The 27,036-nt window shown below is 57.4% G+C and overlaps 1 protein-coding gene across 22 annotated transcripts in view; it reads right to left on the bottom strand.

The window, feature by feature from the left end:
• TNS1 (tensin 1) overlaps window positions 1-27,036 on the bottom strand; it is a 66,809-nt gene that overhangs the window by 22,398 nt on the left and 17,375 nt on the right. For 11 of the 22 annotated variants that reach the window (XM_079311088.1, XM_079311073.1, XM_079311072.1 and 8 more), the window contains 15 exons: window positions 22,045-22,083; window positions 19,891-19,932; window positions 17,120-17,169; window positions 16,649-16,820; window positions 16,260-16,310; window positions 15,650-15,772; window positions 15,288-15,352; window positions 15,094-15,177; window positions 14,881-14,993; window positions 14,219-14,279; window positions 12,792-12,867; window positions 12,529-12,658; window positions 12,091-12,156; window positions 11,382-11,543; window positions 1,335-3,035 (listed from right to left, as the gene is read on the bottom strand). In XM_079311088.1, the coding sequence (XP_079167214.1) occupies window positions 1,335-3,035; window positions 11,382-11,543; window positions 12,091-12,156; window positions 12,529-12,658; window positions 12,792-12,867; window positions 14,219-14,279; window positions 14,881-14,993; window positions 15,094-15,177; window positions 15,288-15,352; window positions 15,650-15,772; window positions 16,260-16,310; window positions 16,649-16,820; window positions 17,120-17,169; window positions 19,891-19,932; window positions 22,045-22,083 (2,935 nt within the window). Of the gene's footprint in view, window positions 1-1,334; window positions 3,036-11,381; window positions 11,544-12,090; window positions 12,157-12,528; window positions 12,659-12,791; window positions 12,868-14,218; window positions 14,280-14,880; window positions 14,994-15,093; window positions 15,178-15,287; window positions 15,353-15,649; window positions 15,773-16,259; window positions 16,311-16,648; window positions 16,821-17,119; window positions 17,170-18,758; window positions 18,816-19,890; window positions 19,933-22,044; window positions 22,084-22,198; window positions 22,235-22,524; window positions 22,629-24,698; window positions 24,886-27,036 lie in introns of those variants that run through there. The other 11 variants (XM_079311087.1, XM_079311080.1, XM_079311093.1 and 8 more) reach the window with 8 other exon arrangements.

The raw sequence follows: 27,036 nt of genomic DNA, 5'->3' as shown, positions 1-27,036 counted from the left end.
TAAATAAAGGCATACAGTGCAGTTTGGGTATCCATGTGTCCTTAGGGTTGTTTAAATTCTTTGCAAAAACCCCATGACCCTTTGGGAATCTGATCTGGATGACAGAAGTCAGGCTCAGATGGATGTAAACTTCCTCCAACAATCTATGACCCTCCTCAATCCCATTCCTGCCACTGGCACCTCTCCTGCCCCCCACCCTGTGACTCAGTCCCTAGTCCTTGGAGGTTGATGCTATTGGATTTTTCCAGCCAAGCCTTTTCCCCCTCCCTCTAATGCTGGGCGAGTTTCTGAACTGAGCACAGAGTTGGAAGGGATGAAGCTGCCAAGCTCCAGCATCACAAACTGGCCCACAGTCCCAAACCTTTCCCAAATGTCACTCCACAACTGAACAACTGCAGTCGAAGCAGAGGGGAGGGAGGGCACCAAGCTGCCACAGCACCATGGCACCTTGTTTCTGGGCAGCTAGGACACCCTTGTGTCCCCAAAGCCCCTAAGCAAGAGCTGCAGGAGGGCAGGGGATTGGTGGATGCAGCTTCCTCTCCACAGCATGGAGCTAATGCCTCCATCCAGCCACAGCATCGACACTCAGCAGTGCACCCAGCCAAGCACCAAACCCCTCTGGCAGTGCTGGGAAATGTCTTCCCAGCCCCTTACCACTGCCCCACATCCAGATCCAGATTCAAACCACCCTGGGCCAAGTTGGGCAGATTCACAGCTGACAGACAACAGCCTAGTCCCCACTCCAGCAGCACCCCAGCTGCCCAAGGTCCGATCACTGAACCCAGCAATCCAAGGAGAAAAGCAGAGACTGAAATCAGGGATGAGCACAGCTACATCAAACACAAGGCAAGTTCTCTGTGGGGACCCTACACCAGATCAAGCTCCAGGCAGAGAAAACACCATGTCCAAGTAGGGTCCAGGCAGGACAACCTCCTGTTTGAAAGACGAAAACATTTTCCCAAACTCTCCATATTCTCCCCAAAAGAAAGATATTCCCCTGAGATCCAGCGACTGGCCCTGCCACCAGGATGGACCAGCCCTGTTAGTTACCCTAACAGGATGAGGGGGAATCTGACACCCTCAGCCCACCTCTGGGCAATGCTGCAGACAGCAAGCTGCAAAGGAGGATCTCAGCAAAGAAGAGCAGCACAGGCTGCTCTCCTGCCCTGCATGTCTCCATGGCAGGTGGCCTCAGTCTCAAGCCCAGATCCAGCACGGACAAGGAGTCTCCACATCACTCATCCCCAACTCCACCATGCATGCCACCCCCGTGTGCTCCAGCACCTCGGGACATGCAATCCTCCCCATCCCCCCAAGGAATCAAAGGATCCTACCTGCCACCCTGTGGGCCACCAGGCCCTCCAGATTCAAGAGCTCTTCTCCCGACCTCGACAGGTCTTCATAGCTCTCCGGTCCCTTCAGGGGCATCTGGTTTTGTGGTGTGGCGGTGGGGGAAGGAGGGAAGGAGGTGAGTTGCTGCTGAGACCCCACAGGGCTGTAGCACGTGGTGCCAAGTGGGACAGTGCCCATCTGTGCTCCGGCCGGGGCATGGCTGTAGCTCCTGGGCTCAGGCAGCGGTGCCAGCTGGTAGCTGTAGGGTGAATAGGCTTCCCGATAATCATGCACCCCATAGTCCAGCTCTCCAGGAGAATAGGCTTTGCCCCCGGGCTCAGAGACCACGGGGCTCACGGACGTGCCGAAGGACCTTGGCTGGGCCACCTGTGGAGTCGGCCGGGCATAGAGACCAGCAATGGGCTGGCTCGAAAGGGAGGAGGGCAGGGCTCCGGCTGGCTTGTCCTGACGGGAGGCGGCAGGCACACTCTGCGACTTGTGGACGGCAGGTGCGAGGTCCAGCATGAGGACATCCAGTGCTTCGATGGACTGCTCAATCTCCCGGCGAGAGGGCGCCCGGGGGAATTCAGGCATGCTGTGGCTGTGCGGGGGCACGGTCTGCAGCGGGCTGGGCTGGGGGCTGCAGCTGGACATGCTGGGGCTGTGGCTCTCCATGCCGCCCTCCTGCAGCCGGGATGGGGGCCGGCTTCCTCCCTGCTGTTGCCAGGAATTCAAGCCCCTCTGCACAGCCTCCCGGCTGCTGGTACTGCGGGCCGGGGCCTGGGGCAGCGCCGGGTTCACGTCGTACTTGGCAGTGTCCACTGCCGGGAAAGACCGGGAGCGGTAGGTTCCGGGGTGGTCGTAGGCGTACAGGTAGGGCTGGGAGCTGGGCAGTGGCTGAGGCTGGAGCCACCCTGGGGCATGGGAGCCCGGCAGGCGCTGTGGGTAGCCAGCCAGGTGCTCCTGGGTGGATGCCGAGGGCCGCAAGGAAGGCAGTGTGTCACGGAGGTGGTGGCCCATCAGGGTGTTCTGGTTGTTGTAGGGGTAGCCACCATTGGAGAGCAGCTCGCCATCATACAGCCCCTCCTTCAGCAGCTTCTCAGCCCCGTTGCAGCTCGAGGGGCCATTGGGCAGGGAGGACAGGCTGCCCACGCGAGGTGCCTCCTGGTAGCCGGTCTCACTGGCAGTGGTGGTGCCATCCAAGGAGGAGAGCGTGCCCAAGCTGCCCACACTGTGCCCATCTTGGTTGGGCAGCTCATCATCCAAGATATCTGTCTCCCGCTCGGCCACCAGCGCCGCGGCATTGCCGTTGACGTGCACCTGAGCCGGCACCACGTGGCGGCCCGGCATGGCGGGCAGGCGTGCCGGCACCGGGCCGGGCACGTGGTTGTGCATGGGCGGCGCGCTCTCCAAGCCAAAGCCAACAAGGAGACGATCCAGCTCCTGCTTCTCCTCGGGGCTCAGCACCGCCTGGCCACTGGGTGCCGCGGTCACCCCCGGCTCATCGGTGCGGTCGGTCTTGGTGGAGGCGGTGGAGTTGCCCGAGTCGCTGCTCACTGACAGTGTGTGCTCGACGTGGTTGGGTGCTGCCGAGAGCGGGAGTCGGGCAGCGTTGACGGCACCGGTGCTGCCGTGGAGGGAGTCTTTCTTCTTCACTTTAGCGTAGAGGCTCCCATCCAGCGGCCCTTGCGTGTGCCCAACCTCTGCAAGGGGAGAAACGAACACGAGACCCCAGATCAATTGCTGGCTCTCTGCACGGAGCTAATGGGTCCCATTAGCCGGTGATTTCGATTTCTTCCGTGTGCCAGAACACTTAATGACCAGCATCGATGTCTCCTCGGCACCCTCCACACTCCCACCGGCGCCACAATGCAGAGACATCGGAGCCAGGTCCTCCCCAACCCCATGCTCCCACATCCCCAAATTCGCACGCCAGCACTGCCTGCTCCACTGGGATCCACCAAATATCCTGTGCACTACTTCCAGGCACCGCTCCTGGCAATTCTCCTCCGTGGCTGGCACAGGCCAGGGCTACCCACACAGTCAGCGACCGCTGCTCCGCAGGGCTCATCCAGCCCCAAAGGGCCATGTGGCACCAGGGAGGCAAACAGGGAGGGTGGAGGAGATGCACCACAGGCCGTAGGAGGACGGGAGGAGGAAATCAGTATGTGTCCTCGTAGCTTTTTGTATCTCCAGCTGGATGGATGAACTCAGCCCACAGGTGAAGGACAGATGAACCACAGACCCATCTTCCCTCTCCCTGCCCACTCTCCTCCCAGATGATGCATGGATCCCGCCAAACAGACATCCTTGACTTTTTCTTCCCTGGCTACAGACAGGCTCCCACCCTTTCTGTTCTGCCCCTTCCCTCTCTCAGATCAGGTCAACCTGCCCCAGTGGGCAGCTGGCTCAGCTGCACAGCCCCAAAAGGCTGGGGGGCAGCCAGGGCATAGCAGCATCAACACCACAACCAGCTGCACACTTTAAACCTTTCCAAACGGGGGAGACAGATTTTGGGGACACAGAGGGAAACCTTGGATGCTGACAGCAACGGGAATAGCTCCCAAGCTGCATCCCCCCCTGCCAGAGCAGCACAGCACGGACCAGGCTGCAGACTCTTGTTTTTCCAGCTCCCTGACGAGGTTTCCTGGAAGGTCCCGCGAGCAGCGTTAAACACTTTCTTTTGGAGGAAAAAATGACTCTTCCCTGGCGGGGGGCCAGGCGGCTGACTCAGGGACGGAAGACGGCCCTAACACGATAGTGTGAAATCAGAGCACTCCTATCTGCAAGCAAAACACTTCCGAGCCGGGACAGCCTAACCAGCCCCACGTCGTTCCCCGGCAGCTCCCACACCAACAAAGCCCCTCACCAGAAAGCACAGGAGGCAATAACATTGAACCCAAGTCCTACTGAGTCAGGGCACTCTCTGCTGCAGATTTTCCAGTCCTGAATCCCTACTGGCACTATCCCAAGGAGGCAGTTGAGCCCCAACACCACCTCAGGACCACACAAGGTCCTCTCTGGGCACTTGGTATGGGATGGGGTGGGAATTTCTCCCAGAGACTCAGATCTTCTTCATCCAGCCAGTAAAGCCAGGAGCCAGTAGCATTTGTCTCCACAACACCTCCCATACTGGGGAAAAGGAGAAGAGAGGGAGGGAAACCCTTTCCATGGAGGTAAAAAGAGAAAAGCAGCATATCCAGGGCCACTGTCAATGCTGGACAGGTTCAGACACTGCTTGGAGACAGGGGGAAAGGCACAGCCCTCCTGTCTGAAGGCAGCAATAGGTGCTGGCTGGTCTCAAGAAACAGGGCAAAAGTCCAGGATGGGGGCAGGGAGAACAACAGCAGAGGAATAGAAAGGGAAACGGAATAAATAAATATAAATGCAAGCACATGGGGCCAAGAGAGAAAGTAGATAGGAAAGGCTTTAATTACTCTGGGCTGGGTACTGCCCCACAGCTAAGAGAAATGTCTTCAAGAGAGATCAGGATAGGGCACAATGCAGTTCACGGCAGAGACAGAAAGCTCCAATTGCTACATCCCACCTACCCCAGAACCTCTGATGAAGACGGGACATAGGGGGTCTAGTGGCCACCCCCAAGAGAAGTAGCAGGGTAGTAAGCAAGGAACACGCTATGACAGCTCAGCCATCAGCCAAGCCCTTGTCCTATGGTTGCTCGGCCCCACATCTGATTGTTCATCCTGTCCTCAGCCCCATGTACCTCCTGGACTCTGATGCCATGAGACAAATCCTGCTATTTGCTGCCACTCCAAAGCCTCCTCCACTATCCCTGGGCGAGATTATCTCTCATATGACTATCTATTGCCTGTTACCTGAAAAGCTGAATAAAAAACAAAACAAAACAAAACAAAACAAAACAAAACAAAACAAAACAATAAATAAAATAAAATAAAATAAAATAAAATAAAATAAAATAAAATAAAATAAAATAAAATAAAATAAAATAAAATAAAATAAAATAAAAACTAAGTGATAATGGGACAGAACACCTTAGCCAAACCAGCCACCCTCAAAGCAGCAACATTCAGGACCCCATTTGCAAAGTGTCTGCAGCTCCCAACAAGGTCAGATTTCATCCCTGAAGGTCGGAGTAGCTCCTGCCTGGCAGACTGTGCCATCCCATCATGGGCTGGGTTTGCCCTGGGCCCAGCCCCAGACAGAGCTCTGCTCTGGCTCTATCTGCTCCAGCTGTAGGGAGGCAGCTACGGGAAGCGCTGAGCCCAGCCTGGTCCCAGCCCTGCTGCCAGGCTCGCTGCCCTAGAGGAGAAATGCCCTGTCCTCTCCCTCTCCAGCACCCTGTGACCACACTCAGTAAAAAAACTAGTCCAGGACAAGTGTGACAACACCAAGGGGGTGAGCTCACATCCCCAAAATTCCAGGCATCTGTGTTGCACACGGTGGGGTGCAGCACACAGCATCGTGCACCAGCACAAATCCTGTCCACGGCTCTGCACCAGTGCAGAAGGTAAGGCTGAGGCATCACCATGTCTCCCTGTGCCGTGCCCCCAGCAGCATCCCACCTGCTGCCTCCACTCCCCAAACAGAGCCCTGGTCCCAATACATTCCTGGAGCACCAGCCTGCAGGGAAGACCCTGGGTCCAGAGACCCTTTGCAAGATGTAAGTTGTGAACTGAATCTCACAAGGAAAGTTTAGCCTCCTTATCTCTGGTTTCATCCTGTAACCAGGTATGATGGCACAGAGCAACTCCAGCCCCTGAGCCTTGGGTGACCACAACCATGACTTCACCACCCAGTCCCCAGACCAAAGAAAAGCAAAGTCAGGACTTACCAAAAGGGACGGGGATTAAAAGATCCCAGGCGAAGGGAAGGAGCAAGCAGCAAATCCCTTTCCTTCACCCCTTCGTGCACCAGAGCCTTGCAGGGGCACCTGGTGTGGTGGCAGCTCCAACGGCGTCCACAGCCAGCCCCGTGTGTCCGTCCAGGACAGGGGCCGACGGCCGGAGCTGGCTTGGGCTGGCGTTTGTCCCTTTGGCTTTGCTTTCCCTCTGGCGGAGGGAGCTGTTCCCTTCCCTGCGCCGTGTCCCGCGGGGCCGCGAGAGGGGGACCGGGACGGCGGCAGGAGTGGTGGGACACGGGGAACCCCGGGACACGGGGAGCGGGAGGGCAGGATGGAGCAGCCGAAGGTGGGAGAGGCCAGAGATGGGATGGAGGCGAGGAGGTGCGGCTGTGTTCCCCTCCGCCCCAGACCACACAGGGACCACAGGGAGGAGCGGCAGGGAAAGGGGAGCGGCGCGGGGCGGGCGGCGGGGCCGCCCAAGCTCCAGCCCCAGCCCGAGTTAACCTCGGTGAGGTGCGGAGAGGGTGGGAGCCATGGAGGGAGGACAGCCAGACAGACAGCTTCCAGCTATGAATATTAACTACTTCCTCCACAGGCAGGGCTCCGCCGCGTTAACTGTTTCCTAGGCAGGACAGACAGCCGGACAGCTGGACAGCCTGCCCACCTCGGACCGTGCACTGACCATCACCCTGCTGGGTGACCTCCTCATCTGAGACACCCAGCCCTGAGCAGCTCCTGCGTGCATGTGTCACACCTGTACCCAAAGAGCAGCGACACATTCAGTGTGGGGATTCTTTCCAAACCACACATGATGCTGAAACCCAGACAGGTCTGCAAATTCAAATGTCTTGCTGGAGACTTGAATTTCTCCATCTGAAATAACTACACAGCTAAAGAAAGGTGGAAACCAGCCATGGACAAGCTACCAACCCTGCCAGCCCATTTTCACAATCCCCTTGCCTGTCCTGCCAGCACCACGGGCACAGCATGGACATGCCAGCCCTGTTTTCAGGATGCACACACTGCCCTGCTCTGTGACAGGAGGTATGGCATGATCCCATCCACTCCACAGCCGTCTGAGACCAAGCTGCTCCACCCCAAGCAAAACCCGTGCTGGGATGGTGCTGACAATTCGCTGGTCCAGGTGACAGCCAGCCCACCCCACATCCAGGCCCCTGCCTGAACCCATGCTCAGGACGCCATTCCTCAGTTGATCCAATATACTCACAGAACGTGAGGCTCCCTCCACTCTAATCCCCCACACCCCCATGGATGACGGCAGGGGATGAGAGCAATGTTTCCAGCCGGCCCCCTGACTCACAGCCCTGTTTGCTCCCAGATAATAGCACCATGCCAAGCCAGCATCCTTCCAAAACCTCCAAAGTTTGCTTATTTTTGTCCTGGCTGTGTCGGTTGCTGGAGGGCAGAGACAGAGCTCCCCACTCCTGCCGTGAGACAACCACAGTCCTAAGCACAGAATTGCTACAAGTTTTGGCTTCAAGGACAGTTCAAAGAGGGAAGAGAAGGGGCTGAGCTTCCACCAGCTGGTCTCTCGTTCCCTGCATCCCAGCCCTGCCTGGTTCCCGGTCCCAGCGGGAACAAACTCCTCCACCACCCCACATGACAACCCCAAATACCAGGTCAGAGGATAGATCCTGCCCTGGGAATAGCCACACTCCAGCTGAAATGTCTAGCCAAGCCCATAGATGCTCCAGCATTTCACCCATGGGAAATAACCAGAAGCACCCTTACCTTGCAGCAGATGGAGCAGAGAGCAGCGGAGAGGGGCAGAATAAGGAAGGGGAACCAGATTTCTTCAGCTTTAGTCAGCTGTGAAGGCAAGAGGAGAGCCAGTGGTCCCCCTCCCCACCGAGCCCAGCCCAGGGACCAATCCAGCCGCAGGGGGAGAGCAGCAGCCCGCCAGCAACTCCAGCAATGGATTTAACAGATCTGGCCTGGCCCATGTGGCTCTCCACCTCTGCACAGCCTGGCCTGTGCTCCCAGGCAGCCTCAGCCCCTCCTGGTAAGCGGGACAGGATTTGACCTCACTAGGAAAGGTGGACCCCATGAGACACTGACCCTCCTGGTGAACAGATGACAGCAACCCCATCATGGGGCTTTTTCCTCCATGGAAAAGTGCAGGATCAGCATCCAGCTCCATTTGTGGGGCTCCAGAACCTACTGACTTTTGTCACAAGTGGTTCAGGCTCTGATGTGACCTCCCTACACGGGAAGGGTGGGATGCTCATCCCAGTCCCAGGCAGCCCTGCCCTGTGAGTGGGGATGTGTGGGAAGACAGGGATGAGCTGCAGGGGAGCCCTATGCCAGAACCATGACTCAGGTGGGGATTTAGCAACTCTCTCACAGATGTTGGATTTGGCCAGGCCCTGGCCACTCTCTTCCCAGCCTGGTAAAAAGACAGGGCAGGCAGGGCCAGCCCAGGGTGAGTCCAAGGACCAGTGGTTACAGGGAGTTGCTGGACTGGGGACACATGCCCAGCCCTTACACATTTCACATACCACCCCAGGACAGCAGAGCTTGAGGTCCCCCAACAATAGTCACACATCCAGACTTTGAGGACAGCCTGTCCACTGACTCCATGCCAGCCCCAGCACCCTGTTCTCCATCAGCATCAGTGTTTTTGAGCAAAACCAAAAGAGGCCATAAATGATCTCCAGAGTTACAGCATCCGCAGTATGCCAAAATTTCTCTGCAGTGATCCTCCAACCAGCTGCAAACCCAGCAATGCCACATCCAGCTGCCAGCCTCCTCCTGCCTCTGGAGCCAGCTTGGCACCCCAAGGAGAGCTACCACAGTGCTGGCAACCACAAAAACAGCCAGAGGATGAAGCATGCCATCACCTCCCTTCAGCCTTCAAACACTCTCAGTCAACAAATGGCCATGGGGACTGCAGCAGGAACCTGCCAAGCAGCCACCACTGACCCCAAAGCCCCTTCAAGGAGAAGGGAGGGCAGGCAGAGACACTTCTTTCTCCAGGCTGTGTGGATATGGCTGAGGGGCAGAAGGAACCGCTGAGGGGGCACCAGCACATCCCACTCTCCCTAAGGAACATGGGGCAGCCCAAACATGGTGGGCTGCAGAGACCTGCCTGAGTAAAGCAGAAAGCAAGTTTGCTGATGGGGCCAGGGTGTCCCATGGAAGTGGCTCACAGACAGCCTGTTGAATGCAGCTGTGTCCCCTCAGCCAGAAAGCAAGATGTGAGGTAGAGATCCCCCTCTCATGCCCTCAGCTCTGGAAGAGCTTAGTCAACCAGTGACTCCACAGCAAATGAGTTTCCCCTTCTCTAAGTCCCCACAGATAAGCACAGCAGAGGTGAGGGGAACGCCAGGACAGGCACCACCCCCAGCCACCCGCCTGCCCCTCCAGCTTTGGGGTCCCACAGGACCATCCCACCCTGGCAGGCACCCCCCAGCCCTTATGGGTGCTCCACGCTGAGACAAAGCTGGTGCAGAAAGGGCATCCAGCTGCACGGAGAGCGGCTGTGGCCGGCAGAGGGGCGGCATGGGGGACCCACCGTGTGGCAGGCGATCCCGATCCCGCTGGCCCGGGCGGCAGCGACCGTCTGCGGGGAGCCTTCGCCGAGTGGCAGCAGGGGCAGTGGCAGGGACAACGAGCAGCGGCTGATCCCAGCAAACGTGGGTCCTGGTGCCAACCTCACCCCCCTCCGCCCCCGGACGCCGCCTGCTCACGCCTGGTGGTGCCAAAAATGTGGCGTGCAATTCCCTGACCAAATAAGGCAAGAACGACCATAAACAGGGACCCCCCCTGCACAACTGGACACCAGAGTCCCCATCCTGGCTTGGGACAGACTGGAAAAGAGGAAAAGTGACAACACAGAGGGAAAAAAATGGGAGCCCCTCAAGCCCACACTGACTCCCACCACCACTGCTCAAAGTGCCCCTGGGAAATAACCTTTATAGATGGGCTTCTTGCAGCTGCTTGTGCTGGCACAGGTCAGAGGGCAGGCTGCTGCCTGCAGCTTCACCCTTATACAGTCCCGGCTCATCTCCAAACTGGGGCAGTGTTTACAAATTCAAGGTGCTCTCATCCTCTCCTGCCACCCTTGCCAGCACAGAGGACAGCCCAGTCGCTGCATGGAGGTACCTCCACAGCCCTGACACCTGCTAATATCCCCAAGGGAAAATGGGCAGGAGCCCTGGGGTACTTCTGCAGTCCCAGTATTCACCAAGATCCCCATGAAAGTACAGAGATGAGTCCTGAGGCACCCCTGCAGCCCTGTGAGGGGCTGGGGTGCAGAGATTTGGCCCAGGGTTCAGAGGGGAACACCTGCAATGAGGCACTCAGGTCTCTGCAGGCAGGAGGGGACTGCCAGGCAGTCTTGCCAGCTTGAGGCTGGACCCACAGCTCCCCAGCCTGCACATAGCCCACAGCTGAGCCTGCACATCACGAGTTGCCTGTTTACTGCCCTGTGCCAAGGCAAGTGCCCGTGCCAGCTCCACAGAGCCACCCTAGGTCCAGTTCCATGTGACCACCACAGCAGAGACACTCTGGCCTGCCCCAGGCACCCAGAGCCCTCACCCTCCACTGCGAGCACCGCCATCCACAGCTCCCACTCGAAGCAGCCGGTGACCTTCAGGGACATCAGGGACCGCAGCTGTCCCTGCTGCAGGGACGCCTCTCCAGATCTGGCCAGGAAAGCCCAGGCATCTGCTTGGCCACGGGTGGCCTTGCCTTCAGGACAGGGGCCCACCACCCTTTGACATGCAAGTACTGCCCGTTCCTGCCAAGTGGGTGACAGCAGTCAACTTGCTGCAACAAAACGGGTGCTCAAAGGGCTTTTCCCAGCTCTGAGAGATGCAGGACACCCTCAGAGTCCAGTAAGATAACCCCATCCCCTAGGGATGACTAAGGCACATTTACACCCTGCCATGCTTGCAGCACGACAAAGTAGCTGGGATACCTAATGGTCCTGCAGACACGGGGTTTGGATCTGCTACAGCTCTGGGGCATAAACCAGGGCTGGACTCTGCTTGTGCAAACAGAACCTTGACAGCTAAGTGCTGAAAAGAAGAGCTCCCTGGCACTGTGGCAGAAGGCAAAGTCCACGAGATCTTGCTCTCCCATCCCATGGCCACGCTGCTCCCATCAGCAGTCACCTGCCCCCAGCTCTGCTGCCCATCAATGTCTCCTGTCCTGGGGTAGGGAGTATTTCCATGTGGTCACTTTGGCCACTGACCACCCTAACCTTTCTCCAGGTGCTTGCTGGGCAGGGGTGGCTCAGCCCAGGCCCCCTCTGCACTCTCCTCACGCTGGATGTTGAAGTTCTCGTAGGAATCCCACCGGATCAGTGGGTCAGATGTGTTGTAGTCCACAGAAACACTGGGCCCGTTCTCCAGGTGTTCCATGCCTGGAAAGAGGCAGGATGGTCAGGTAAGATGACAATGGAACCAGCAAGATAGGATGGGGAAAAGATGGCAAAAAGTGAAGGCAAAGAGAAAAGACAGAAGCCATAGAGCAAGGTGGGAGACTCCTGTAGGAAAGGCAGCATCAACAGATGGATGAGCACAGGATGTACATCAAGACTCACAAATAAGGTATACAAGACTGCCTGGGATTTTGGGATTGCCTAGAGACCAGTGCACAGACTGGCAGTGAGTGTGCATGGGTCTGGACTTTCTTAGCGAGGGAGTCCTTCATTCCCAAACATTCCTTCCATCTCTCCTGGGCCAGGAAGGGCTTTGGAGAGCAGCCTCCTGGGGAACAGAGCAAGAGAGACAGGGCATCTATGGGTGCTCCTAGATCAGCCTTACTGCCTGGATGCCTCATCCTACCCCGGTGACAAAATGACTGCAATGGGGCAGGTGGAGGTCACAAGGGAGGGAGCAGGGATACAGCTGAGAAGGAAAGGAGACAGCATCCACCTTCAAACCCCCGTGGCACTGAGCCAGACATACCTTGGATCTTCTCAGGGCCATAGGAGAACACAAACTCCACCTTCCCATACTCAGGGAAGCGGTCATCTGGCAAGGAGAGAGCAGAATAAAGGGACTACCTCCATGCATAACTCCAGTAGTAGCCACTCACCCCAAACACACCCACAGACCAGCTTAAGGCTGGGAGCTGCTAGGGGATACCCCTGCATGGGGCAGTGCATCTTAGCCCCCAAAACAACCCCAAGGCAGGCCCTCTGCACCAGTAATGGTTTTGGCAATGAAAGGGATGATGGTGCCACCACGTCCCAAGCAGCACCACACCCTGCAGATGGAGCAGGGGTGCCTTGTTTTGGCGGGGGTGGATCTGGGATGGGTGCCCAGATGTCCCCAAGATGACACCAGAGTTACAGGGGCAGGAGGATGAGGGAGTTTGGAGCAGGGAAGTGCCAGGGTGGTTACCTCTGAAGGCCTCATCCAGGTCCTCCTTGCCAAAGACAACGTCAAGATCATGCACAGCACACGTGTGGAACTGCACGCGGAAAATCACGTCACGGGTAGGGCTGCGAAACTTCTTGTGGTAGCACTTCAGCTGCAGAGGGAAACGGGGATGGGCTATCAGGACAACCCCCAGACCTGGGCAAGGGGGAATCTGGGGGTCCCGAGGCAAGGCAACCACACAACCCTCTGTTTCCCACGCTGGGAGCTGAGCTGCTGATCCTTACCAAGATATCGCCCTTGAGCAGCAAGCCAGGCTCAATGGTGATGCAGATGCCTGTCTGGCTGTCTCCTTGCACGTTGCTGCAGAGAGGAACGGTGGGAGGATGTGAGCTGTGGTGCAGAGACCCCCTCAGAAAACTCCTAGCACCACCTCAACCACCTTCTAACCAATTCCAGGCAGAAAAGGTGCAACACACAGAGTCTGCCCTCCCTGTGACTGAGGGGAGCATCCACCACCTCAAGGGGCACCCATTCCCAGTGGAAGGAGGACAGGAAAGGGGAAACAGAGGCACAGCTCAGCAAAGGTGCAAAAACTGCTGGGTGGGAGCGTTTGCTCAGGTTCCAAGTGCCAGGGCTGGGCTACCAGCCATCCACCCAGCTCCCACAGCTCAACTGGGGCTTAGGACACAGAGGGAGAAATCTCTGGGAAGACTCTTCTCCCTGCCTCAGTTTCCCTGCGGGAAGCCCTCCCCTCCCAGTCCCTGCCGACAGGCTGCCGACGGGCGGTGGCGTCAGCAGACAGGGACAAGGGAAGAAAGGAGTAGGATTTCACAGGCAAGATAAACCTGGAGTTTATTACAGGCATCCCATAAACAGTCTATTAAAAGCTGAAAGGCAAGGCTGGGATGGTAGTAAATCTCAGCTAACAGGGACCCATGGATGTATGGAAGTGAGATCCTGGTCCCGGGGGTTGAGGTGGGAATATCCCAGAGGTGAGATGCTCTGGTCCCTCCAGGGAGAGCAGAAGCTCCCACACAGACTGGGATGTGGGGCTGGCAGAATTTCTGGGAGGCTGGAGAAATCAGCTCCTGCTTTCCTTTTGACAGGGCCTATTCCCAGAATCAGCACCAGAAAAAAAAAAAAAAAAAGCTATGGGGAGATTAAAACAGGGGGAAGATCTTTTCTGGAGAAGAAAGGATATTAGCTCAGCTGGTCAGGGCATGGTGCTAACTACACCAAGGTTGTGGGTTCAATCCCTGTACAGACCATTTACTTAAGAGTTGGACTCAACGATCCTTGTGGGTCCCTCCCAACTAAGAATACTCTGTGGTCTGTGACCACTAATCCAGGCAAGAAGAGCAGTTCTTTAAGCAGGGAGAGAAGAAATGCCTTCACCTCCCAGGGTGCCTTCCTCTCCCTGATGTCCCCACTCTCTCCGGGGACACCCAGCCCCAGGCTCTGCACAGCCCCAGGCTCCCTCTGCTGATATGCAGAGTCACTACAGCCCTCCCCAGCAAAGGGTCCAGTACGACCCAGTATAGCCAGTTACCACCTCCAAAAAAAAAGGAAGCCCCTTTTTTTTTCTCCCACATGGACAAATAACAGAGCACAAGACCACAGGGGACTTGTCCTTGACCGTCTCCATCCTCCCCCGCTTGCCATGCCCCCCGTGCTGGGCAGCAGGAGAGCCCCATGGCGAGGAGATAGTTACTAGATCCCCGAGGTGTAGACGGGCTGCATGGCCTGGTAGATTTTCAGGAAGGGCCGACAACCTGGAAGACATCAAGGCGGGGAGAAAAGGCACAGTGCTGTTAGCTGGCTGGGCGGAGGGGCCAGGGGAGGGATTAGTCACGGGGGAGAAATCCAAACAGGGAGGCAGCCAAAGCAAACAGCCGCTCCCTGCCCCAGCCAGCCCGCACCGACCAAGGGCAGCATCTGCAATGGGCAGAAAGGATGCTGTGGATGAGCTGAGAAAGGGAAAAGACCTCACAGTTTGGGACCTGCAGGACCTAGGGCATGTGCTGGGCTGGGAATAGGGGTGGGATGATGATCTGGGTGAGCTACCAGCACCAGACAGGGTACTGCATCCCAAACCCCAGTCTGGTGCTGTCCTTGGAAAAGCTGTCAGGAAAACATTGTCACCCCACAGCTCAGGTTAGTGCCCAGCATCAGGACAGCATCCTCTGTGGGTATCTATGCCAAAGAAGGGTAGCAGCCTGCTATTATGAGTGATCAGTCTATGAGAGGGAAAGGGAAATTCAAATTGCCAAGGAAATGGTGTAAACTACCCCCCAAGGAGGACAAGCCTGGCCAGGCAATGTGGGGTGGAGGTGTGGGAAGAAGCAGGGTGGGGAAGCAGTTGGGGGCACCTACCGCCTTTTGACTCAAAGTTGGGGATGCCGTGCATGATGACGTGGTGGAGGAAGAGGGGCTTGTTGTTCATCTTGATGCTGCCAGACAAGAGCCCACTGAAGTAATGGATGTACCTGGAGGGCATACAGGCAGCTCAGGGGCAGAACCCACAGAGGAACATCCACCTTGGACCCCTACATCCAATCCAGCCTGCAAAGGCATGCCAGGACCCACCTCTTCTGGGATGGCTGTCCCACTGGCACCACCTTGTCCTCATAGAAGCGCTTCATGGCAAACCTGTCCAGAGCCTGGTCAGCACTGTGGGCAAGAAAGGACAGAGGAGGTTGAAGGAATGTACTGGCATCAGCAACCCAGCACCACTGGGATGATGGCCCCAGGGCCACCCCAGGACCTCATGTCTCTCTCACCTGGCTGAGATGTTGCTGTAGTGCATGTAGGCAGCCACCACCACCCCCAGCCGGCCACGGTTCCCCTGCAGGCACACAGCAGAAGGGGTGTCATGGGGGCAGCAGAGCCTGTGAGTATCCAGGCACAGAATCCCACAGAGGCACACACTGATCCCTATAAGCATACACCAGCCCAGAGATGCTCCAACCCTTATTAGACACACACCAATCTACACATACGTGCTGACACCTACCCACACCCCAAACCACAAACCACCACATTCTCTACATCTCTCAGCCTCTGAGGCTGCTCAGCCTGATCCCTGCAGCCCCACAGATCCCCAGTGCCCCCCAGCCGTGACCCAGTGATGGGTCCTGCCCACCTTGTTGTGCAGCACCACCACGTTGTGTGTTGCTGAGTTGAGCCACGTGTCCATGGCTTTGCAAATGCTGCAGATCTTCTCCAGCGCAGGGGTGTGCATGTCAGGCCACCCAAAATCCAGCACCTAAACAGGTGAACAAACAGCCTGGGGTCACAGGCATTTCCATGCAGAGTTCCCAGCCTGCCAGTGGGCAAAGCCCAGGGCACATACACAGGGTAGGCATTACTGTGTTGCTCTGACATGCAACCTCCCAACCCTGCACCCCACTGTCCAGATCCTTGCATTAGGAGGCTACCGTGGTCCCAGATCTCAGGTTACTTGGCTCAGCTTCTGTGGCTCCCCCATTATCAGAGGGATGAGGACAATGCCTTAGGGAGGTCTCCAGGAGACTCCAAACAGCCAGCTCTGGGCTGAGAATGGGGGACTGGGAGGGCAGTGGAAGTCAAGCTGAAATACCACAAACACAGTGTGAAGTGTCAGTGCTATTCTCAGGGCTTTTCCCAGCTGAATAGAATAGAAACGATGGATGTGTCTCCCATAGAGATCTTGTAGCAGGGAGCTGGTTCTGAGGCCCCTGAGACCCACACTGCTTCTCACAGCTGTGACCCACCTTGGGATGAAGTTTGTTGACATCACGTCTCCGCTCAGAGAGGTTGAAAAGCTTTAGGGAAGATCAAAAACAGAGTGAGAGAACATCTTCCTCCCTTGCTGCCACCTTACCTCTTCCTCACCCCAAAGCCTTCTCACATCCTGCTATGAGAGGCTTCCCCAGACACATTACCCTGAGTAATACCTTGCCACAGGGCAATACAAAACCAAAAACGCCCAGGGGGTCTGAAAGGGACTGATAATCTTCAATGAAGAAAAAATCTATCCAGCATAGTGCAAAGACCCTCCCTCAACAGAGCCTGGACAGAGACAAGGATGCAGTATCCATCCCCAGCAGCTGATCAGCCCAGCCCCTCCACCAGCCTGACAGGGACCTGGCTGTGCCCTCACCACATAGTTGTTCCCATGCTTGGACTTGAGCATGTGAGCCACTTCACGGAGGTTGCTGGAGTAGCTCTGCTCCTCGGCCGTGCTGGGGTAGGACACGGCAATGATCCGCTCCGTGATGTACACCAGGTCCAGCTCACAGCTGCTCTCCATGGCTGCAGTCAGGCTCATGCTCCTGGGCAAGGGAGGGGACCACTGTCAAGACATGGCATGGGGAGGGGACACAGGAACCCTTCTCCACCCTGCAAGATAGGCTGGCACACATGGGGACACAGCTGCCTGCAGCCTTTCCCCTGCTCCCAGTCCTCTTGGGGTGTCTGGGGACTCAGGCTGGGGATGGTGAGTTGTAACTCCTGTGTCTTCTCCACTGGGAGCATCTCCCAGGAACAGCACCCCTGGAGAAGCAGGTAGTGGTGAGAGGGAGCTTCAGGCAGAAGAGAGATGGTCACCAGAAGGGGAAACTGAGGCAAGTACCTGGATGTTTTGCAACGTGACTGCCCACTCCTGGAGGATTTTGTGGCATCCTAAAGAACCAGAGAGAAAAAGCAAGTTACTGCCATGAGCCAGCCACAGCCAGCACAGAGGCTTTGCTAGACCTGGTTATGATGGTGCTGCCCAAGCATCCCACCTCCACCACGCTGCACTGAGCATCCTAACACCCCCAAAATATCACTGTCTTCAAATCCCACCAAGCATCCTAGTGGCACAAGCAGCTTGACTCATCCCACATGTAAAACCCAATGCTCACAACCCCAGTGCTGCTGGGACCAGCTGCCATGGGCACTGTGGGGTTGGTGCCTTGCTAAAGGGTCCCAGAGGACCTTCTGTGAGGATGCTGAGCAGGTAGACACAATCTCAAGCATGTCACAAGTCCCCCTTGTCCCTGTCAGGCTGCGGGCACACCTGCTGAGACAGAGCTGCTTGGCCCTGCCTGCAGCAGGGGCAGGTTTGCTGCCCAGGCAGTATCAAGGAGCCAGCCAGGCACGACAGTTTGCTTTGGCCTCAGCTCCACCGAGCCAAACGCCTGGAGGAAATGTTTGAGCTCTTGGAGCAGGAAACTTCTATTTATGCGTGTTCTCCGGCCTCGAAAATTTCATCTGCAGCCGGCTCGCTCTGTGACTTTGTGACCTCAGCCGAAAAACAAAGCAGGGTTTCCAAAAAAAAACCGCTGAGGAAAAACACACTCGCACCTCATTAGTTTTAGTATCTCCAGCTAATAAGCAGAAGTCATTTAAAGACTCATCTCATGCCGGCAACATGCCTGGAAGGATCAGAAATGAGAGATGCATCCTGCAGCTGATTCCTGGGATGTCCCATTGGTCTGCAGAGCTGCAAGACTGTTGCTTCTCTCCTCAGGACTGCAGCATCCCACAGCTAGCACACCAAAGGGAATGGGAGGAGGTGGGAGAGAGGTTTCCCTGACATCCTTCACCTGCCACCTTCTGCCCGCCCAGCACAGTCCCAGAGCTGCTCCCATGGACAGCCAGCATCACCCTCCACCAGCCTTGCATGCCCCTCTCAAGGTCATGCTGCCCTGCAGAGCAGAGCCAGGCTCAGCAGCCCTGGGACCTGGGGACAATATCACCCCTCCGAGACAAAGACGTTCCAGAAGGCAGCAGACTTGCCTCAGTGCCCAGAGGTGCTTGAACAGTAGTGACAATTCCCTCCAGTTTTTCCTCAGGGTGTCCTAAAATTGCCTATTCACCCCAGAAACCCTTCAGCATTGCTGAGGGCAAATAAGGAGTTAAAATGCAACAAAAAGAGAGGTAAAACTTTTCCTAGGAGAGCCAGGCTGCATGGAACAAGCCTGAACCTGAATATGGGCTTGTCCCTGCATCACCCAACAGTGATCAGGATGGGATCCCCACCATGGCTTGTGCAGCGCCCCAAGCATTCATAATGGAGATCTCTGGGATCCCACGCTCACCAGCCAGGGGAACCCCATCAGTACACGTCACCCCATCCAGCTGCAGCAGCTCCCCAAAACTGCAGCCTTTCCAACAGAGAGCTGACATGGGGAAACCAGGAATCACCCCCAGCTCCCACATGGGTAAATTTAGGCACAGGAGGGCAAGTAATGTGGGGACACCAGAGCCCCTCTCCGTCCCCATACCTGGATAGCAGTGAGCCCCTTGCTAATCCATTTCCACGCCATGGTGGCTCCACTCCTGGCCCCCTCCAGCCCCGGGGGAGCGGGTGCCTGCAGCCAGGGCCCAGCAGCAGCCCCTGGGCTGTGCCCCGCTCCCCGGGCTCTGCCCTGCTCCCCCTTCCCAACCGCAGCCGCGCCGCTCTCTGCCGCCAGCCCCTGCACGAGAAGAGTCAGCTGCAATCAGCTGATAGGAGCAAGCACTCCTGTTATTAAACACTCCTGGGTGCCACCGGGCTGGGAGACCTTGCAAACGTCCCCTGTGGAGACACACTCAGCCAAGCCAGTATAACCCAGTCCAGCCCAGCTCAGGACAGGCTGGTCTCAGTCACGTTGGGTTGAAGATCCCCTTGCCAACCCCATCACAAATATGTCTTCCAGTCCCAAGCTAGCTTGGCATGTCCCCAAGCTCCTGACAGCACCCAAAATCTGCAGGCCCCTTCTGCTTGGAAAGGGTGAAGAAAGGCACAAGAAAGGCTTCAGATATACCAAGAAACTTCCCTGAAAGACAGCAAAGCCAGCAAAGGAGGTTTCTGACTGGATTTTTCTGAGAATGCTCTTTCTCAGGGTTGAAAACATGTCCTGGACAACCAGAGGGATTAGGCAAAGCCAGATCTCAGGTGAGGAAGGCTTTCATCCTCTTCCTCATGGGAACCATCATGCCTCCATCCCTTGGGACTCAGCCCCAACACACAGGGAGGCCAGCAAGCTGGCTGCAGGCGGGGGGGAAGCTGTCCCCGTTGACTTTGGCAGTGCATCTATCTACACTGTCTTAGCAATCTCATGTCCACAGATTAAATAACAGATCCTCAGCTCCAAGACAGGAAAGCCAGCTTTGCAGCAAAAGCCTCAGACCTCAGTATGCTGGGCTATACCACCATCTCTGTCAGCAACCCTGGGCATCATACTTGGCCTTTGCATGGCTATCATCACCTTGGCTGGGAAGGGAAAAGGACTTCAGGGCCTCAGATACGTTGGGAAACTACAGGAGCATACCAGGCTGAGGGATTTTGGCTCCAGGGATTGCTTGCAGTAATGGGACAGGTATGAGTGACCCCCTAGGAGGGAGTGATCAGCCTCCATGACTGTTTGCACTTACCAGGACTTCTACCTGCTTGGTGATGCTCTCCCCCTGGGATGGCTGCAGACAGGAGCAAGGAGAGAGTGAGAAAAAGGCAAGCAAGAGAGGAGAGATTGAGAGAGGGACATACACACACACACACACACAGACACACACACACAGTGGAGCCAGGGTCAAAAGTTCCCCCTGGCTATTTCTGGTACTTCTAGGAAATGCAGCACAGTTCCGTTCCCTTCTCTGCCTGCCAACATGTTCGCTCTTCCTGAATTTGGGGGAATCCCCCAAAACCCAAGTGCAGAGCTGGGATACTCAGGTACCAAGAATACTGCCATCCTGCCTCTCAGCCACCACCACTGGCACTGGACCACTGCTGCCAATGGGAAGCATTTGGCTGAACCTTGAGCCTGTTCCATGATGGGCACCTGGTGCCCCCCACATCTCTGGGATTACAGGTGGATCCTCCATGGTCAGACCCTACAGCTGGAAAGTAAACAACAGGGCAAGCCCAGAGCAGTCCCACACCCAGCCTGGCAAATGGCCACCAGCAGGACCAGCTCCCCAAGATAAGCCTGATCCCATAGGGTCAGTGAAGGACCCCAGTGGGAGTAGAGCCAGGGCCTGAGATGCTCAAAACGGGAAAATTTGGTGACATGCCACTGGAGGTTGGGGACACAAATTAACTTCCTGGGGTGGGGGAAAATGTCTGGACCCCAAATATAGGAAGAAGGAGACAGATACCTCTGTCTGGGAACAGTGGTTGTGGTGCCTGGGGGTGGCACAGCAAAAGGACCCAGCTGAGTGGGTTCCCAGAGCAGAGTCTTGAGACCAGGAGGATGGAGGTCACCCCCAAAACCAGGCTGCTCTACTCTTGGCAGCAGGGCCAGAGCTGACATTTCCACCCATAAGACAGGGCAAACCCCTTTCAATTTCCTCCCAAAGCCACAGTAACGGTCCCAGCTCGAAGCCAACACATTTTTGCTGTCGATAAGTGCCCAAGGAGGTTGGCAGGGGCGGGGGGTGCAGGCAGAGATTAAACCCAGGGCAGATAACCACCAAGGGCCCCAGGGCAGGCAGCATGCTCCACTCCTACCCCATGTCCTCCCTCACTAGGGCTCTTGGGCTGCCCTCAAGAGCTTGCAGGTGGTCATGTCCTACACTCCCTTTCCAGGTGAGACCCCTGCCCAACTACGGACTGCCCAGCCCAGGGCCCCGTGTGAGGCACAGATATTGCAGCACTGCCAGGCTGCTGAGCCTGAGCTGAAACCCTGCCAGGGCCTCCTCACCCCGGTGCCTGCCCCAGCAAGCCTTGGCACACGTCTGGAGCAAAAAGGAAGGGCTGCCACAGCGGCCCCGGGCTATGCCAGTCTCCCTGCTGCCACGTGCCTGCTCTGCCTGCTGCCACAGGCATCACCAGGCTGGGGATGGGGCAGGGGAGCTGTCCTGCTGGCAAGATGCTGCCTGGTAGGCACCATGCTTCCCAGACCTTTTGCTGGGCATGGCCCTGCTCCAGGTGACATCCCTGGTACCCCCAGAGCCCAGTCATGGCCTGGAGCAGTGTGGCAAAGGACTGTGGCTGTCTGCCCAGTACCCCCACACCTGCCCTCCCCAGGACAGGGTGAACGGAGATGATGCATCCAGCTGTTCTGGTGTCCAGAGAGGACAGGGTGGGAACAGCCTGTGTCGCCCTGGCCCCAGCAGATTATAAAGGCCCCCAGGACAGACAATAGTAGAGGTGGACAATAACAAGAGCTGCAAATGCACGACCTTGGGCGCCCCGAGCCAAAGGCACATCTGCTACAGCCATCTCCGGGTGTCCAAGAAACCGCCCCAGCTCTGGCCAGGGAGGGAAGGCCCTCTGCGCCAGGGGACCCCAGAGCCCTAGATGGTCACGTCCTACCTGCCTGCTCCTCTCAGTAACCCTGCAAGCCCCTCTTCCCTAAAAGTTCCAGCTCCAGGAGTCCCATGATGGCTGGGTTGCTCCAACTTTTGCTGCTCCAACACCCCAAAATGGGGGTGCCCTTACCCCCAGCTCTGGACCCCTGTGGTTTTGAAAGTGGAATATTCACATCCTGAAGCCCTGGGACAGAGAAAACCCCATACCTAGAGCAGGATGCTCTAGCATCCCCAGAGCCCTGGCTGTCACCCATGGCTCATAGTAGAGGCATCACTTACCAGCTCATAGTTGACAGTGGGGGAGCAGGGGGTCACAGCCTGCAAGAAAGTAGAAGAGAGCCAGGATTAGTCCCTGAACACCCTGTCCAACATAGGGCACAGGAAGAGGCTGGAATGCAGCATTCACCCACCCCACAGCAAATACAGCACCCACCCTAGCAAGTGACAGGGGCATCCACGGCTTTGCCACCCCAGGCAGGATCATAGGCAGCACCCTAAAGTCAAGGCTGGCTTCCTGGGAGTGGGAGCGGGCTCAGGGCCATGGCAGCTGTGCCATTTGTCCTTGGCCAGGGAGCCAGGACAGCCCCAGCCCCAGCCCGGGTGGGCACGGCGAGCACAGCGCAGCACAGGGCGAGCGCCTGATGCCAAGAGCAGCTCCTGGAACAAACCCCAGCCCAGCCTCATGAGCTGCTGCAGCCGCCAGCTGAACAGCCCGGCTATTGTTACCTTAATTACCAGCGGCAATTACTGACAATTAACCTTGGGTTTTGCGTGCACCCCGGTCCGTCGGGAAGCAGCAGCATGCCAGGGTGGGAGAGGCAGCGCCTCGTCACTCGTCAGCGCAGTGGGCACAGGCACTCCAGCTCTGTGTCGGCCCAGAGATGCCAGCAGTACTGGGAGGGTGTGATTTGGGGCACTTTGTCCTCTACAAATTCCACCAGGAGCAGTGACCCCCAGTAAGCCATCCCCTGCCTCATCTCAGGATGGAGCCAAGATGGCAAACACCACTCAGGGGCGGTCCCCTACCATGGCAGCATGGGGACCCGCTGCACTACACTCTGCCTCTCCTGCTCCGGGCCATAAAAAGAATGATTTGCCCAAAGCACCCCGCTTGGAGCACCCATATCCCATCCCATCCTGGTCCTCAGAGCACGATGCCCAGCGCCTGCTCCCCTCCCTGGCTGCAGCCTGTTCCCATCCTGTCTCACTGTTTTCTTCAGGGGTTCCTCCTCCTCCCGCTCCCTTCCCCTGTGCATTATTATTATGATTTTATTCTAATGCAGAAACGCTTCCATAAAAGGCCCTTTTCCCTGCCCCGCGGCGCTGGCCCCGCGCCAGCCTCCCTGGAATGTTCTCCGGCAGCGAGCCGCTGCCGCGGACGGAGCCGGCGAGGGCTGTGCCGAACCCTGCACCGTGCCCCGCACACCGCCGTGCTCCGCCCCTGGGGATGCTCAACAAGCGCCCCGACCCCCGCCCAGCCCCAGCTACAGGGACGGAGATGGGGGGAAACGCGCAGCTCCCCCACAACGGGACACGCTGGTCCCACAGCCAGGTATGGTCCATGCCCAGTCCTCCTCTGCTGTCGGCATGAGGAAGTTTGCAGGCTACAAAGCACCTCTGGCTGGAAAAGGGAAACAACTGGGGTGCCTGTGGTCGTATTTCCCTGTCCTTAAGGACTCTCTGATGTCTAATACGGGCTTGTGCTCACCCGACATCACTCTTCCCATCCACGGGAGACAGCAACTCAGGCTGTATGGCACTCCTGAATCCCAGAAAGGCAGTTTTACAGGGACTGGAGGAATGTAAAGTTGTTTCCCTCTCTCAAGTTTGGCTCAAACATGCCCCCAGCTCAAGCAGAAGAAGGAAGACCCTGCCCCAGACAATGGACCCCTCCCTATGGAAGTCCAGCTCCTGCCCCACCGGACCGATGAGAGCATCACTACACCCAGAACTGCAGCGACCTCCAGAACAGCCACCATCTCTGTCCTCAGGGATTCCTGCATCCCTCCGTGCAGGGAGGAGTGGGAAAGGCAGGGGGACCCGCACAGCTCTGGTCCAGGCTTCGCTTTGCCGTGGCAGACACAGCGGTCTTTCTTCTCCCCCTCACCGGTGTTTGCATTCCTGCCGGCTGGCCCCCGCCGCCGACCCCGCCGCCCCGCAGCCCTGCCCAGGAATGCGAGGAACGAGGCGCAGCAGGGCTGCCGCCCACCCCACCAGCCCCCCATGTCCCCCACCCGCCCACTCGGCCCCCCAGGTCGTAGCTCCATCCTTCCCAGCAGCCACATCCCACAAGCTGCTGCCTTGAGACCCGAGTTTGCCAAGCAGAAAAATCAGTTTCCCAGCAAACGAGGCCCCATGGCCACGAGTGATAGGAGTCTCTGATGTCTCATAAAGGGTTGGACACACCCTGCAGCCTTCCGCTGGGAAGCGATGATGGGCTCCCTCGCTCATCACCAGCTGTCACTACACCTAGAGAAACTCGACACCCTTGACATGTCCAAGCCCAGAAATAAACACCTGGCTGGCAAACCCCTGACAGTCCCTGGCCATACTGCCATAAAGCAGAGTAGCTCATGAGATCCATCTTCCACCTAACCCCTCCACTGCAGCTCAGGGACTGACCTCTGCACCACAGATCCCAACAGGACTTCAGCACCATTTCACAAGACCTGAGCGAGGCTGGAGGTATGCAGGCATCCACCTCCAATCCAGGGATGAGACACCTCAGAGCCTTCTCCATGCTGCAACCACTGCTCACACCTCTCTCCCCCAGCACCTCCTTCCTCTCCCTCCTCCTCCCTCAGTAAAACAACCCTTGCATCCATGGAAGTGCCCAGGGCTACTGCCAGGTCCTGCTCCAGCGGAGCATCCCCGTGGGTTGTAGCCCCAACCTGCAAGATGCCAGCAAGGCTGGGGGAAAACAAAAAACAAACCTCCATGGAGGAGCCCTGCGATTCAGGAACGGGCTGGATCAGTGCAGTACTGGGCGGGCTGGGGTCTCCCCAGCTGGGCTGCTGGAGCTGGGCAAACACTGGCCCACAGCCCAGAGCAGGGCCCGTCCAGCTGCCGGTGGGTGATCCAGGCCCATCTCTGACGCATATCCCTTCCTTTGGGTGGCGGTTTTTGTTTTTCCCTTCCCCAGGAGCTCCGATAAACATTCCGGAGCCGGACGATATCCGGGCTGGTGCTGACCCTTACTATGCCAGGAGCAGATGCAGCACCAGCCACCCCAGCCCTCACACAGACCCCGTACACCAGAGATGCTTCCCATGGCCAGGCATTGAGATGTTGGCGAGCCAGCCTAGCTGGTGTGGCTGGAATTGGAGACACACTGTCAAAAGGGACACTAACATCCTGGAACCTCCCAAAGCAAGCCAGCTTCATGGCCCCACTATTTAGAAAGAATGTGAACCCCAAGAGACAGAATCAAGGCACCCTACTCCCTCCAGTCCTGCAAGTGGTTCCCCTGCTCAAGCCACCCTGTGGTCTGGAAATGCAGTTGTCAAAGAGGAATGTGACTCAGTGGCCACATTGGCGTCCCACAGGACAATGCTTGGGCAGCATAAATGCAAGCTCAGCCCATGTGATCCCACCTCATAGAGTCCCACATCACCCCATGAGGGACCACTTCCTCCCAAGCAAGCTCATCTCAGCTTTGTGCCACCTACACCCCAGCTGGGTTGTGAATCACTTCCCCATGCACCCCACAATTCTCTGCTCACACTGACACCCTGCCTCAAGCAAAAGGGATCCCAGGGATAGCCACGGGCCACAGAAACTTCCCCAGACATTCCCAGAGCCCTTCCCCTACTCACCAACCCCTCCAGCCTAGCCACAGCCATCAAGCCCTGCCAAGCCCTCTCCTAGCCACAGTGTGGGGTGAAGTGGGAGTTGCCATCGGCCACCTCACAGCAGAAGACACTTTTCAGGGACACGTTGGGACCACTAAACTGGGGATGTTGGGGAAGGTTTTTCCTTCTCCAGCACCCCTGCTCCCCATTCCAGCTGCAGCATCCTTCTCCCCTGCCAGGTATAAGGGACTAAGGTGTCTGCTCTGGTCACCCCCCTGTCCTGGCCAGGGGTCAGGTACCATCTGCCCATACCACGTGCTTGCTGCTCCTGCCCTCACATTTTTTGCAGCTCTGGCAAAACTCCTGTTTATGCAACATGTCCCCGGCGGGAGGACGGCATGTTTCCATGCACACCCGCTGCTCCCCCCTCCCGACTCCAGCTCCACCCTGCCCAGCACAGCTCCGGTGTGTGAGGCACAGGGCAGCCACACAGAACCCCAGACCTCTGGCACGGGGGTGCCTGGGAGGGGGCAGCACCCCATGCACCAACAGCCCCTCTCTGCCCCCCACCAGTGTCCAGGGGTGCTGCTTTTGGGACTTCTTCCATCGGGTGGGGTAACTGGCAGATGCGCCGAAGGGCAGGGGAGCGGCTTGGCCAGCGGCTCAGGGTGAGTCAGACTGGGCTGATGCTGGGGCACGGAGGTCTCACTGCTCCCAGGCTTCCCTCCAAGCATCCCCAGCCCGCCCTGCAGCTGGGTCAGGGACTGTCACTGTGCCATCCCCTCCATGCCTGGATGCCTGGACAGCACCCATGCCCCTGCACTGCCCAGTAGATGCTGGGGGCAGCAGAGAGAGTACCACAGGGGAAAGAGCCATTCAGGGATGTCCCCAAGCTGGGACAAACGCTATCTCTTCTGTCTCTCCCTTGGTATGTTGAGGAGGAGCCGCCCTGTGGCCCATCCCCGCCAGGAAGGCGGCAGCAGCACCAGGACAGAGGTTACCCAGTACACACAGCCCTGCAAATCAGGGATGAAATGCCACAGGGGACACCAGCCATTCCACCCCAAAATGCCCGTGGGGCCACCACTGTACCTGGGACATTCTGGGACACACAGCGCACTGGGAGGGTGATGGCCCACAGCAGCTCATAGCTGGCCTGGCCAGCAGCCCTGGCACAGGGATATGACACAGGACAGGAAAAACAATGTACAGAGAACCTTCAAGGGGTTGCAATGGAGGCAGCTGCACCAAAATAGCCCTGGTTTCAACCCAAATAAGGGCAGGTCCTGGCTCCGGGGCGGTTTCAGCAATTAGCCTCGGTGCTGCCAAGTGGAGATGAGGGGAAGGGAGAGGAGGTAGCATCCCTGACCCGGTCTGGGGGGAGAAGAGTGTTTTTGGGGGTCAGGAAGGGGACAGAGATGCCTCCACATGACCAGGACAGGGACTGTCCCTACTTCGCTTGCAGGCGCTGGCTCGGCAC

The sequence above is a fragment of the Erithacus rubecula genome, assembly GCF_903797595.1.
Source record: "Erithacus rubecula genome assembly, chromosome: 8".
NCBI classification, from domain to species: domain Eukaryota; kingdom Metazoa; phylum Chordata; class Aves; order Passeriformes; family Muscicapidae; genus Erithacus; species Erithacus rubecula.
This window is presented reverse-complemented; position numbering and strand designations above follow the sequence as displayed.